We start from the raw sequence: 14688 nt of genomic DNA, 5'->3' as shown, positions 1-14688 counted from the left end.
ACAGTTCTTTTGCAGAAAAAGAATGAAAAATGAGCAAGGTTCAAAAATACTTAAATGTATGTTTGAGAGAAGTGCACTGAAACGTGTATTACAACTGAATTACCAGTTAAGTGTAGTAAGGATAAAATGTTTGTCAATCTGCTTGTCAATAAAGGTGTTTTAAAAGAATGATCTCTTTCCTATTGTTCCCTTGTTTTGTGTACATTAATACACAATGCATGTACTAGATTGTCTGGGGAAGCATTCTGCAACCCCAGATTGGCATTTGAGATCGTGTTTATTTTTTGTCTTGTAATGTTGATATACTGTACAATGAAGAGCAAAGCTCCCTGTTTCTCAGTGCTGTTGTCTGCTGATCTGTAAAAGAGCAGCAATAATTACTCTGTTTTTTTCATGAAGTACTTACTTTGTAGCCTGTACGTACAAAGGACTATGTATGTGCAGTACACCAAAGTTTGTACTTACAGGATGGTCCTGACATCGAGAGAATATACCTGTATGTCGCATGTCTGCAGAAGGGAATGGGAATGACTGAAAACAAATGGCATAAATAATGTTCTTGTATTACCGCTTACCCATGTGTCTGGCTAGAGATGTGAAAGGAGAGGTAGGACTTAGGAACCTGCTGTGATACCTTGAATCCAGAAACTGTTGAAAAAATAACTAAAGTTAGGAAGGGAGAATGTTGCAAAATACAGCTGTGTGAGGAAAAAAAAAAAAAAGCCACAACAGACACCATGCTGTACTGAATCTGAGATGCTGCTTTTAGCAGCAGATCCATATTAGTGGAGCAATAAAACTCTGTTCCAATTGGACTGAATAGATAAAGGTTTTTAATAGAAGATACAGAGCTCTCAGTGGAACTTGATGTAGGTAATGGGGTTCTTTCCTAAACAGAAATGACAATTGATCATGATTTTTTACTAAATATAACACTTACTCAGTTAAATGACTTCTCAGTAACTTACACATAAATATAAGTGTGTATGAAAACTTACCAAGGATTTTCTTCCTCAGGCTACCTAGAAAGGGAAAGAGAATCATATTGCTGGGTTTACATTTCAACATCTGATCAGTGTTCAGAGGATACACAAGCAAGGTAATGTGGTTTTGTTTTAGTTTTTTAATTACTAAATGACACCTTTTAAAAAATTTTATCTTGTATATCCAAAGAGAGCTTACGTTCACATAGTGTTTTTAAGGGAACAGTCCCATTTGACCAGGAGACTTTGCCTTCAAGAGATCATGGGCTTACAGTTTAAGCAAAGTTCCAGAGTGTTTTTCATTCATTTAAAGACTGAAGAGGAAGAGCTCTGCAAGCCACTGCCACTGAAGTACTCTCAAAGTGCATTACAGAAAGAGGAAGCTGTTTGCCATGGGGGAATTGGAAAATGCAGATTTTGCAAGTAACGCATATTGTGTGTTTTGCTAGTGTGGGGTGGGGGATGTTACTTTTTCTTGGTTTTGTTCTAGTTTCTGTTTCTTGGTGGTGGCAGTTGCTCTAGTAGTAGTCTTACTGATGCTTAGGTTCCAGATGTCAAGGTGTGTATTAATATTGAGAAGTCTCAAGTGCTGAGCAATGTGATATTGTTCCATTGTCCTGACGTGTTGTTTTAAAATAGGGGTATTTACTTCAGTTTTCCTGAATGTTCTTGGAAATACTGTGGTTTTGCAGAACTGGTATATCCTATGTAGCAGTGACTGGGTGATTAATTACAACTTGTCGGGTTCATTAATATTTTTGTAGTGGAGAGACTGGTCCCATTAGTGATTCTGTCTCACAATCTAGCCATTCTCTCCTTTTCCTGGAGCTATTTGGTAACTGTTGAATTTACTGAGAAGGCAGAGACAGCAGTATATATTTACTGTAAAATAAAACTGTCCATGGTTAGTGCAAATTTAGGACTAGTTTAAGAAGTGACAGAACTTGCATCTAGCTCTATGGTTTGAATTATTCAAGCTCACTCCTGGCTTCTGCAGGTATGAACGTGTTATACAATAGATCAGCGTGTGACACTGAGTTACCATTGTATGCAGCACAGTGAGAGACAACTGACTTCTAATAAAGTAAACTATTCTTACAGAATCATTTAATATAAGCATTCCTTTTGGAAACAACAGTTCAGTTACATTTTCTTATCCTGTACTAGCCCACATGTTATTGAAGAAGTGGCTTACAGCATGATTTCTAAAATTATTAATAAAAGTACACTGTGCTCAGGCTACATCCATGTTGTATAAATTTAGGGAAAATGTATTCTTATATTATGCCTTTCTAATGGGAATCCTTCTTGCTTGGGAGTCCGTCTTTGAATTTACTTTTTTCCGCAAAACTAATTTTCTATCGAAGTGCCAAGTTATTAACAGAAAAACTTTTTTTTTAAACAAAATTACAATTTAAAAGATAAGTTTTCAGTAGATAGTGATGCATTTTTAGAAGGAGTAATTTACTGAACCAAATTAGGTTTAACTCCAGTAGTAGTAATCTATAGGGATATTCAGAATGCTCATTTTGCAGTACTTTTATGTCTTGTTACTAATGCAAGTCTGTCCTAATTTGTGCCTGTGACATTAATGCTTAATGGTAGGTGTACCAGCTTTTAGGCAGATTCAGAGTTGTTATCTGTTTCACCTTTCAGAAGCAATTTAAAGAGAATGGCTAATGCTTTGGAATTTTGTTTCTAAATCCACTGTATTAGGTATTCATTATAGCAATACGCTTTTGGATACGTAGTGTGGACAGAAATGTAACCACAGTTTGTTTATTCAAAAATATCTAATTAAGTCGACTATTGTAGTTTTTTTCTGAGTTTTGTTAGATGGGAAATTTTGCTAAATTGGGTTAAATTTGAGGCAAGAACATATCATTTGGGAACTGGCATTTCAAAGATGGTGTATAGTTCAGCTTTGTATGCAGCTCGTATCTGGCATAGGTTAGGTAGCCATATGTGAAATAGAATTGTGTTTGCAGAGAAAATCTTTTTAATCACAAAGATAAATCAAACCAGATGGTCCAGATTTTTTTTTTTTTTTTTTTTTTTTTTTGTGTGAATGCATTTGCTTAGTCCACAATCTTCAAGCATTGGAAAGAACGATTTGTTAGGGTTTTTTTTTTTTTTCTTTTTTAGTGTAAAATATTAAGGTTTCACTTTAGTCTTCTACACTTCAGCGATCAATTCTGAAATAATCTAGTGATAATAAATTCTGAATCAGAATTACTTCCAGTTACACTTTTTGATAACTGCTAATCTTTGTGCTTCCTTTCCTGAGAAGATAAGGCAGTGACGGGTTTTTTTCTGGTATTATTAGCTAATGTTTCATCAGAGTTGTATGTGAAGTGGTGGGGAATTCTGTAAGGCTTTACCAGACATACATGTCTGGTATGAAAATAAAACATTAGCTTTCATTTAACAGAGCATGCCATACTGTTTCTCAAATATCATGCGTGTCTTCCAGTATAATATTCTGTTGTTGATTTGTGTTAGGCCTTGTTTTATTAAACAGGTTTAAACACTCAAATATTATTTTACAAGCAAAACACGATCTTTTTATCAAGTACAAGTAGGGTTTTGTGCTGTTGATACGCTGTTACTATGGCTGATAATTGGAGGGTTTTAAATGATTTATGTTCTTGCTTTAGGGAAGATTTAGTGCAGAATGTAAAGGTCACAATCACATCGTACAGAAACTGGGCACAATATTTTTCTCAGCAAAGATTAGACTAGCAGAGTTGAAGAAGAATTTGCATGTCATTTATGATTTGGGTGGGAAATGGGCAAGAAAATGGAAATTGCTGTCAGCTGGGAGTCCTAGCTTTGCAACATCAAGGGGTTTTGTAACATACTCATTGGAAATATGAGTAAGTACATAGTCCTTTCTTTTTGTGTAGGGTTATAAGCAAGCTGTTAGTGCCCTAAATGACACCAGTCTTGCATGAAATGTTTTACAGTCCATCAGTGAACTGGCCTTTTGCTATTGGAGATGATTGTGGAAAAGACTGCTTGAGCCAGTGATATACCATCACGTGCTTAAAAACATACTTGCAGCCTAGGGGAATGTACTCTGCTTAAAATCATTCCTTATACAGATACCAGGATGTAGAAGTTATTCCTATCTCTTTCTCTTCTGCGTCCAAGAAAGAAAAAGAAGTTCTGCATTCCTGGACTGGGAAACTAGACAATGTTGATACATGTAGCAGAATTTGTCCAGCTAGGACATACAACCTAGTGAAGTTTAAATATGATTTATTAACCTCAACAGCCCCAAATGCTACAGCTGTTAATCAGACCAGTGTGTAAACATTTTGAAATTACTTCTGTAGGTGCTTTGATCTTAAATTTGATCTAAAACATGGGGGAAGAGCTATAAAATATAGACATTATAAACTCTCAAAAAAAGGAGAGGTTTTAAATCGAATTCTTTGGCTACTGGCCATGTTTCCATTCTCCCAGCTGAATGAGTGCACTGGTGTGGAAGGATACCTTATATAGATGAGAAAATTTAAATCTGTGTATAGCAGTCTTAATAAGAGGTTCAGACAGTTAATCAGGACACTGCTACATCATCAGCCCAAAATACAAACCCTGGGCAAGTGAGAGATACTGTTTCAAGGGAAGTTTCAGTTCAGTTTCCATTCAAAGCTTATCTAGTAAAATCACTTTTCCTTCCCGTCATTTGAACCATGTCATGTCTGTATTCAGATTTCTTCTAAGGATTTTTACTGGTTTATATGATTATTTTTTCTTTTTTGCCTCCTCTCTGAGGCAGTGCAAAGCTTTGCTGTCCAGTCTCCTGGATGTTTTCATTTCTTCTCACCATTGCCTCATGCACATTTTACCATCCTCTTGCATGGTCATTCTCTTTTTTTCCTTACTGTTTTCAAGTCATCTTTTCTGTGTCCTGTAAGCACACAGTGTCATCATACCTTCATTATCTGACTCATCTTTAAAATATTCTTCTGCAAAACTTAAATCACAGTTCATGAAGTATTCTATATTAAGAAATCCATGGTGAAACAACATTTATCTTCCTCTTTTAGGTCCTGATACAGAAAAGGACTTAATCCTTTATTTAATATTAAGCCAGAGAAACTACATTTGTGCTTCTCCATATTCGGGTTCAAGTTGAACCCACAATAGCTCTGTACTTGATTTTACCATTGTCCTTCTTGTACCCACTTCCAGTTTTCACTTTCAGGTGGGTAATTTCACATAATACACTCAGTTTTCCATGGTTCCTCTTGCTATTCTTGTTTTTTCAGTAGTTTGTGTATCTGTGGCTCTATAAAAATAACATTCTGCAAAGACTATTGAAAAATATATTTCTTGCAGAATGAAGGAATCAGTATTTTTAGTAATCAAGTATTTTCAGCAACTAACTGTACTTTGTGCATCAAAGTTCAAATTCAGATGGTGGAAATCCCGCTGGAGTAGCTTTACTTATTGCTGGTAAGAATTGGAGTTAGCGTCACTATATCTGTTAACTGAATTGTTTATAGTTTCCCAATTTATGAAAGGTGGTTCTTCTCCCTTCTGATCTACAGTGTTTTGTCCTTTAATATCAATACTACTACATGTGGTCTCTTACTAGCTGAAAGCTAATCGCCTGTCTTGCATTTGTGGCATTGATCTTATCAGTTTTCTGTAATAACAAAGCTTTGCTGCTGTTTGCAGAGGTGTGAGTAAGACTAAAAGGAGCTCTTTCTATAGTACCAGCAGGGAATGCAGCACACCAAGTTAGTATGTAGGACAGGAAGATTTCCGAGTTGGTTTATAAGCTGTTTTGCATTCTTGTTTGGGAACGTGAGCAGTCTACCGAAGATTTGCATTGTGTTTATTTGCCCGGTTTCACCATCATTTCTTCCCACTTTTACTTGCAGGTTAGTCACCTACTCCAGAGAGAATCAGAACAATGTCCTACGTTTTTGTAAACGACTCTTCCCAGACAAATGTGCCGCTGCTGCAGGCTTGCATTGATGGAGATTTTAACTATTCCAAACGACTGTTAGAGAGCGGTTTTGACCCAAATATTCGTGACAGCCGAGGCCGAACTGGCCTTCATCTTGCTGCAGCCAGAGGAAATGTAGACATCTGTCAACTCTTGCATAAATTTGGTGCTGACCTACTAGCCACTGATTACCAAGGTAACACAGCCCTTCACCTGTGTGGGCATGTGGATACCATCCAGTTCCTAGTTTCCAATGGACTTAAAATTGATATTTGGTAAGTCTTTTTTGTTTGTTTGTTTGTTTTACAGCACATACTACAAAATATATTAGTCTTCCGCCGTTAGAGCCATATGTATAAATCTGCTGTTGCTGAAATGCTGTATTTGGTGCAATTCAACTTTTTTAAGATATCAATTAAAAACACAAAATAAGAAGGCAGGAAAACAATAAGAGGCCAATTCTAGTCTGTGCAACAAGCAAAGCAAATAAAAATAGCAGCTGCTGGTGTGGGCTGCTGTATCTAATTCTTCCTCACTGATGACATTGCTATCCTGGTTTGGCCAGACAGCCAGGTGTGGGTGGTTGGCACCAAAGTAAAAAAATCACATTGACTGCTTTAAAAGAATTTTCTCCACCACAGTTCTATTGTTTTAATTGATGTACTGTATCAGACAAAGAAAATACAGTATATCTGTGTGTCAGTTCATTCCCGTACTCCTTCGGTAACAATGCTTCCTTTCAGTGTTTTCCCCCTCCCTCAAAGTCTGTGACTCAGTCCTTCTTTTAAATATTGTATATTCTTTCCTTCTGGCTTCCAGCAGCTGTCAGATGCCAGTGCTCAGATGTAAGCTCTCAAGTTGCAAAATAACTAGCTGTTTCATTGCAGTAACTGAATTATTTTGTTCGTGGAACTTTCTGCATATTCACAGCGCATGCAAAAAACAGTAGTAACTTCAAACCTTGGAATTTTTTAATCTGTCCTTTTTTCACCTGTCCCTCATTAATGTTTTCAACTCAGCAAAATAAATCTGGCAGACCAGATTCCTTATGGGTTGTGGGTTGGGTGGGGTTTTTTTCCTCATTTCAAACAACTCTGGTGAAAATCCCTAGTCTGAAGGCAGTTCTGGTCCTATTCAGTATTATTTTAATAGTAGCAGAGGGACCATCTGCATTTTATTTCATTTTTGCCTGATGTCCTAATACCCACATGGAAAAGGAGCTATGAGGGACCAGATTGCACAATTCCTTCTTGAAATTAAGCTTAATCTTGAACATTGCCATGAATCTACTGTTTATTTTTTGTTATAACACCCAGAGATTCCAATTAGGTTAGAGTACTAGGAATTTTGATTTTATTTAGAGGAAAAAGACTTGTGCAATTTCAAATCTAAATATACTGATTTTCTCCTATAGCCAATTATGCTATAGCTTGTATAGGTAGGAATTTCTTACTGTCCGATATAACAGAAAATAGTTCTGAGGACTTACTAAATTGTAATGTGTTATGCTGAGTTGTCTTGTTACAAAATTTCTATGTTAAAAGTTTCTTTTCTTCTCATGTCCTTTTGTGGGGTTATTTTAGCAATCACCAAGGTGCAACACCGCTTGTTCTTGCAAAACGAAGGGGTGTGAATAAAGATGTGATTAGACTGCTGGAATCTTTAGAGGAGCAAGAGGTGAAAGGATTTAACCGAGGAGCTCACTCAAAGCTGGAAACAATGCAAACTGCTGAAAGCGAAAGGTATTTACAAAACAAAAATAATTACTAGGAGAAATAATGTTTATGGCTTTTAGATTTTTGTGATTGACTTGATTGCTTATTCCTCAAAACAGATAATATCAAATTTGGCCTGGTATTATCAAACCAAACCAAAATCAAATTTTAAATTCTGGAAAAATCTCTTTAAACATCTAAAATGTAAGAAAAAAAGAACTTTTAAGAATTTAATTTTATGGTGGAAATTTTTAAATATAATTACTCATTTTCCATTACAGACTCCCAAAAATAAATATTCTACCACTTACCACAAAGCCAAAGCGAAAATGGGGTGAAACATAAAATGCCAGTATCACAGGGTAACCTAACGTCCTTTCGATAAGATGGATTGTCTATGCAAAGAAGGGATAGCAGACTTTTCATCTATCTGAACTTAAATAAAGGATTTTATACAGTGCCATATATGAAATTTCTATCAGTAGTGGCATAGAAAGTAGTAGCATGTTAGTGATACTAAGAAGTGAGATGTAGGCAACCCAGAGGAAAATTGGGATGACATAGGCAAAAACCTGGGATGACAAGGGAGAGGAAATTAGTAGGAATAAATTGTGATTCAGTAGCACAAAATGCATCTTCAGTATGCTGTAAAATGGAAGTTCCTCAGTGGAAAACGAGGATATAGGAGAAAAGGCTTGATGTATTAGTTCCAGGAGTTGATGCTACCCTGAAAAAAGCACTGAAGTCCTACAATGCGCAAAATGAGATATTTCCACTACATAAAGAAAACTGTCAGTGATGTTGTGAAAAGCAATGGTAACTTCTGCTGTGTAGTATGTTTTATAATGCTGTTTAGCCCCATTCAAAAAAGTTTAATTTATCCTTTAAGAAGCGTGGAGAAGCATTACTTCAGTGCTGAAGGGAACAGAGCGTCTCCTTGCAAAAGGAGGCAACTAGAGCTTGTTTTAGCCTGGCAGAGTGAAGGCTGAGAGGTGTGTCGTTGCTGACAAGGTTTAAGACAAAAGATGATGATAGCACAAGAGGCAAAGGATACATACAGATAAACCACAAATACTTTTTTGATTGAAAATTGGGAGTGGTTTTTTACAATGAGCTTCCAAGACAGCCTTCTTGTAGGATTTAGATGAGGCAAGAAGCCTTGCAAGTTTCAAAGGAGGCTAATTCTCTTGCAGAAATCATTGAATTGCCAGTAAACATGACAGAACATGGACTGAGATTAATAGTGCAAGAGATCTTTACAGTACTATTTTGCTTTGTTTTGTTTTGGTTTTTTTTTAATTTATATTGGAAACAGGATATCAACGTTGTTTGGAATACTTGCTCCTGTACTGAATTTATTCAAATTTGGAATTTTTTATATTGTCTAAGAATGATCATGAACTGTGACTGCTGGAACGTTATATCACAAAAGACAGGGAGTTTTGTCACGTAATTGTTTTTAAGTTTGTGTCAAAATGTACGCAGCCTGTACTGTAAATGAAAATTAAGCTGTATAGATGGAGTTGTTATCTAAGTTGAGTAAACAGAAAAGGTGAAACCAACAAAGTTACAGAAATCATGCCAAATGATCCCAGTGAGCAGGTTCATTCTTATACATCAGGTGACCCCACTCATCAGAGACTGTTTTAAGCTCTGAAATAGAAAATTTAACATTATTCTCAAAATTACATGGGTATAAATTATAAGAATTTGTGTATATTACCTTTCTGACTTAACAATTTTGTTGAAAGTTGCTTGTCACACAGAAATGCACTTATGCTGTTTTTGCTTAAACATATGGACCAACAGCTCAGCCCCATTCAAATTCTGATTTTTGATTTGATAGTGTCCCTTTAATGAACATAGCTTCCTTTCTGCTATTTGACCTTCGTAAATGTTATATTGTTTGCTTTGGCAAGGAAGTCAGCAGCTCTCCTTGGGGAGAGGCACAGAGACATAAACAGTGCGCTACCCAGCTTGTTTGTGAACGTGTTTAAAATATCTGAAATACATTATTTTTAAAATAACAAATAACAGATGCCTACAGCAGCAAAAGCAAGTGAGCTTGTGTGCTGTTTGCTTTGTAAATAAATAATGTCTTTGTAACAGTTTTTCAGACCTCCACAGTTTCGCTCGTCCCTCTTAGTATTATTTTCACATTTTAGAGACACTTAGATGAAATGTCTTCTGTCCCCTGCCCCCCCAGCTCTCTTACATTATGTATGAACCTATGGAGGAATAATGGTTGCTCTTTCCAAAAGCAGCCTCTGACTGAAGTTTTCTGCTCCTTATTGCATACAGTTGCTGCTGCTCTGCAAACAGAGGCCAAAGCTAGGTTCCCAAGTCAAATTTCTTTGCTCTTGCTTTGCACTCCTCCCAGTGAGGAGTGGCACTGTGCTGTCGGGAGGCAGAGCTCGCTCTGTCTGTTTTTCAGCACAATCTGTCCGTCTACACAGCCCAGCATGACCCGTGGCTGTGCCCACAAGTGCATCCAAATGTGAACTTCCACGTTGTGTTGGAAACAGAAGAGAACATCTGTCTGGGCTATGTGGCACAAACTTCTGTAGGATGCATTGCTGCATTACCTTTTCTTAAGTAGCTGTGATTTGTAATAAGAAAAAATACCTTGAATAACATTGATTTTAATTGACATAATTAAAATCATTGTTGTAATATAAAACAGCAAAAGCGTTTTCTATGTACCCTCTTCTATTTAATGAGCAAGCATGTGATCTTTTCACTTAAATTGCATTGCACCTTTACTTAACCTCTCTGCAGTTACGTATTAACTAGCTAGTACTTAATGAGTGAGTAGTTCTGTTCTACACCAATGGCTGTCTTTTATTAAACCCTTTGTTTTGCTTGGGAAATCATAATAAGCAAGGAAGATGACTAAATCCTGCAGCTATAGGCAAGCAAAAATAGCTTTACAGCAAGGTAAATATTTTAAAACCAAAAAACCCAAGCTGTTTAATAGGCAGTTTCTGAAATCATCTGTATGCGATGCTGCAATACTTCAGCAAGCTATGGGAGTTTAGGCTAATTATTCTTCAGTGGCTGTAATTTCTAAGAAAAAATACCGTATGAATAGTGTGAAGTTTTTCCATGGTGTAATCTTAGAAGTGCTATTCATAAATGAGACCTTTTTCTGATAGCAGTTATTTGTCAATTTATTATTGTCACCAAGAACAATAGCCTTTCTACAGTTAGTTTTGACTTGGAAATTACTTCTCTCTGAAATGTTTTCTTTTATTATTGCTGTAAGAGATATCTAGGAATATGGTAACTGAAAGCAATTAGAAGGGAGGAAAAAAACTGGGTTTTCTGTGCTTACCTTCTGCTATTGACATCATTGTGTACGTAGTTGGTTTCACCATTTACTTTTGTGCTTGTCAGAGCCTGGTCCTGTAAACGCCTGTGTATGTAATTTCACTCAAGTGAGTAGTAGGACTGTGCAGATGGATAAAATTTTACATAAGTGAAATCAAGCTATGGGAAAGTTTTCCTATTCTTTGTAAGGTTTTTCATAGAGCAACAGAGAAAGTTTCCTGTTACAAACCAATTGTGAAACCAGCAAAATTGGGAGAATGATACAAGAAGCCATGTAGTATTTGAAAAAACTTACATTTTTTCCAAAGGTGATTCATTGTCAAGGTGACTGTTTCATTCTAATTTTATTTTTGTTTCTCATTTAAAAGTGAGAGTTCCAGTCACTAATTTATAGTCTGACAGTTTAAGGGGGCCTGATGGATTGGTAGTGGAATGTTAAAACATCAAAGCAGTTGCTGAATGCCACATGGCAGAAAACACAGCAATACCAACTTGTCTTGAAGATCAGAAAGTTTCTGAACTTCTTGTTATCCAAAGTTATTGATTTCTGTGATATTTTTATGCTAGAGAAGAGGCCTCTGTAGCAAAGACATGCAGGAGAGTAATAAAGATCACTACAGAGTTCAGAATATAAATTATATTGGTTAAAGTTTCCATTTTAGAGTTTATCTTTAAATCATAATTTGTTTTATTAACAAGAGCTGTGCCCCTTGAGGTTTTAGCTTATGCTTCATTAGATTTTACTAAGCCATATTTAGTAGGAATTATGAGGACTTTTGAAGGCTTCTAGGTGGCGAGCCTGCAAACTCAGTGCAGTGGTACAGATACAAATATCATTCTCTTTACACAGGTTAATAAAACATCCATTCAACTAAATTGATTTTAGAGTTAGGAGTCTTTTCCTGATCTGCTTTGTCTTGATTTAGCAGAGGCAATGCTATAAATCTGCAGGTGGGTTTAGTTTTTAATTTAGCATGTTTCGGTTGCTCTTAGTAGGATTACTGTCGTACTTAAAGGTGCATTCTTTTGCTCTGATGTATTTTTAACTTTAATCCTTCATAGTGCGATGGAAAGCCATTCCCTCCTTAATCCAAACCTACAGCAAGGTGAAGGAGTTCTTTCCAGTTTCCGCACGACATGGCAAGAGTTTGTGGAAGACCTGGGCTTCTGGAGGGTGCTGCTCCTCATCATTGTCATTGCTCTTCTGTCGCTTGGAATAGCATACTATGTTAGTGGAGTGCTTCCTTTTGTAGAAAACCAGCCTGAACTGGTGCACTGAAGCGAATGCAAAGAAGTGCACCATGCTTTTCCCTGTTCTAATCTTATTTTGAGCTTCTTGGAGTTATTCTCTTGGTGCAGGCAGTGGCAGCTGTATATACTGTTTGCCTTTTGTACTTGTTATTGACCCCTTTGAAAGAGGGATTAATTAATTTCAAGTAAAACACTAAATTCTAAAGCATTCCTAAGCTACCTCTGACTTACCTTGACTTGAAAGCAAGATGTGAAGGTAATTGTCTCTGATAAAATATTATGATTAGAAAAGGCCTTTCATAATGAATATTAAATTCCTGGGCATGAAAAATATATCCTAGTACAGAAGCAAATTTGATTTATTTTCCCTATGAAGAGAGGTAAATCTATTGTTGGGGTTTTTTTGTGTATGCTTCAGTTAAAAGAAAAATACTCTTTTAAAAGTCCTCAAGAAATCTGAATAATATAATAATGCATTCTGATATATAGACAGTAATAAGATGCAACGTCATAGTTCTTTTAATGCCTCCCCATAGTTTCATAACTGCTGTTTATAAAAAGAATGAGAAATAGTTCAAGTTTTACTATGTCTTTAATGTATAGATCACTCGTTTATTAGGTCAATGTAGTGTTTCTTCCCCAGATTAATTCAATGTTGTTAATACCTGCCTGAAGTAAATTTTGTAGAACAAAGCTGTTTGTTGTGCTTTGGAAGTAAAGTTGTTTCAGCCTTAGGCTGAAAATTTTGCCTTTTTGTTGAAATGTTACTAAGCAAACCTTTCTTTGTAAGGGTGGTTAAAAAGTGATTTAGGTGTTCTGCTCTGTATATAATAATTCTGTAAGGTCATTGTGAAATATGTCATGAAGGATAACTTTTTCTTCCTCCCACAAGGACCAGACTGAACCATGTAATTGTATTGTTTTCATGTTTGTGGAGAGGACTTGATTGAATAGAATTCCTTTCTAGAATTGTTTTCCTTTCAGTTGTTTTCAGACAGCACTTACAGGCTTATGAATTATTTTCTGAGTATGCAGAATAAAAGTATTTAAAATGTTAATATTTAGGAACATTGTATGAAATGAAATCTTGACCCATTCTGTACTTAGCTGTAAAATCCTTTGTTTGTAAATAACCTAGGGATACGAACCAGTTAGATACTCTTTTATGAAGACTAGGAAGGTACTACATAGTAAGTTGGAGGTTTTCAAAGAAAGCAGATTCTCTTCTCCCAGGCCAATTAGACATCTCACTCTCTTTGTTGCCATTGCCTTGAAAATCCCAAACAAAATGAATTCTGCAAACCTAATGAATCGATTTCTTTTTTTTTTTACTTAGCCATTCCTAAATTGTTGCAAAATAACATCAAACATTTATAAAATTATAAATTACAGTAAGTATTGATAGAAGTAACCTACATCTCTCTGTTCTGTTACCATTTGTATTTTTCTTTCTGGTTTATGGGTTTGAGTGAAGAGGGTTGTTGGTTTTGTTTTGATGTGTGACATGGGCTTCACTGAGTGGGGCCCCATTCTAAATTGCATCTGAATATTTTTTTTATCTCATTTCTTAAGTTAGAGGTTAATGAAACAATACTTTTCTAGCAGCCACAATGCTGCAGAAAGGAAAGCCTCTTTAAAAAAAAAAATAAAACAAAAAAAAAAATCCCCCCAAAACAGAGCATACTCCTCTTCTTGAATATTTGAAATGTTGTACATCTATTCATGAACAGAGAACTATAAACTGATAGTATACCTAAATTACATTTACTTCTCTAAATAAGTACATTTCTGTTAATAATACTCTGTATCTTGAAAAACCATGTTGTCTTTCAGTATGTTTTATCTGCATAATTTGTAATTGTATTCTCAGTATGGGTGAATGCCACAAATAAATATATGTAGTAAGTATGTTTTGTTTTGTTATTACATCAGTGCAGCGGTAGTGAATCTACCCCATTTTACTGAGTTTGTTGTTGTTTGCTTGTTGTACATTGATGATGAGCATTTCAGAAGTGGGGAGGTTCCTTCCCTGAGAAATGACAACCATGCTGTTGGTATAAATGAGGTTTTAGAGCACCGTTTCTTTAGATTTGCGTGTTTTATTTTCAGTATTGTTACTGAATCACAGTTTGTGTCTGTCTGTCTCTCATCTAAGATTTTGGGTATTGAACATGTGATGTAGAGGCCCCTCGAGATTTAGGATTACCTATGAGGGGGTACAAAGTATAACCAAGAAAACCAAGCTTGAGCCTTAAGCAGCCTTTCCTACTTTGCTGTACTTTGCTTACCCTGTATGCATAAGCAGTTTCGGAACTCTGCATTGAAAAGGTTTGAAAAATCACATGTGTGTTCCAAATTAACGTATGTCACTTTTTAATCCCAAAGAAATCCAAAGCACTGTCTGAACTTCACTGTGTAAATGACTGCTACTCTTTGAAATAAGGAC

General features: G+C 35.9%; 1 protein-coding gene across 1 annotated transcript; it reads left to right on the top strand.

Moving 5' to 3' along the window:
* The first annotated feature begins 1028 nt into the window (after window positions 1-1028).
* Window positions 1029-13670, top strand: ANKRD46 (ankyrin repeat domain 46). Its single transcript, XM_075705536.1, has 4 exons — window positions 1029-1099; window positions 5879-6221; window positions 7530-7688; window positions 12054-13670. The coding sequence occupies exons 2-4, from the start codon at window positions 5911-5913 to the stop codon at window positions 12268-12270; spliced, it is 687 nt and encodes a 228-aa protein (XP_075561651.1). The 5' UTR covers window positions 1029-1099; window positions 5879-5910; the 3' UTR covers window positions 12271-13670.
* The last annotated feature ends 1018 nt before the right edge of the window (window positions 13671-14688 follow it).

This window comes from Pelecanus crispus, chromosome 2 (genome assembly GCF_030463565.1).
Source record: "Pelecanus crispus isolate bPelCri1 chromosome 2, bPelCri1.pri, whole genome shotgun sequence".
NCBI lineage: Eukaryota > Metazoa > Chordata > Aves > Pelecaniformes > Pelecanidae > Pelecanus > Pelecanus crispus.
This window is presented reverse-complemented; position numbering and strand designations above follow the sequence as displayed.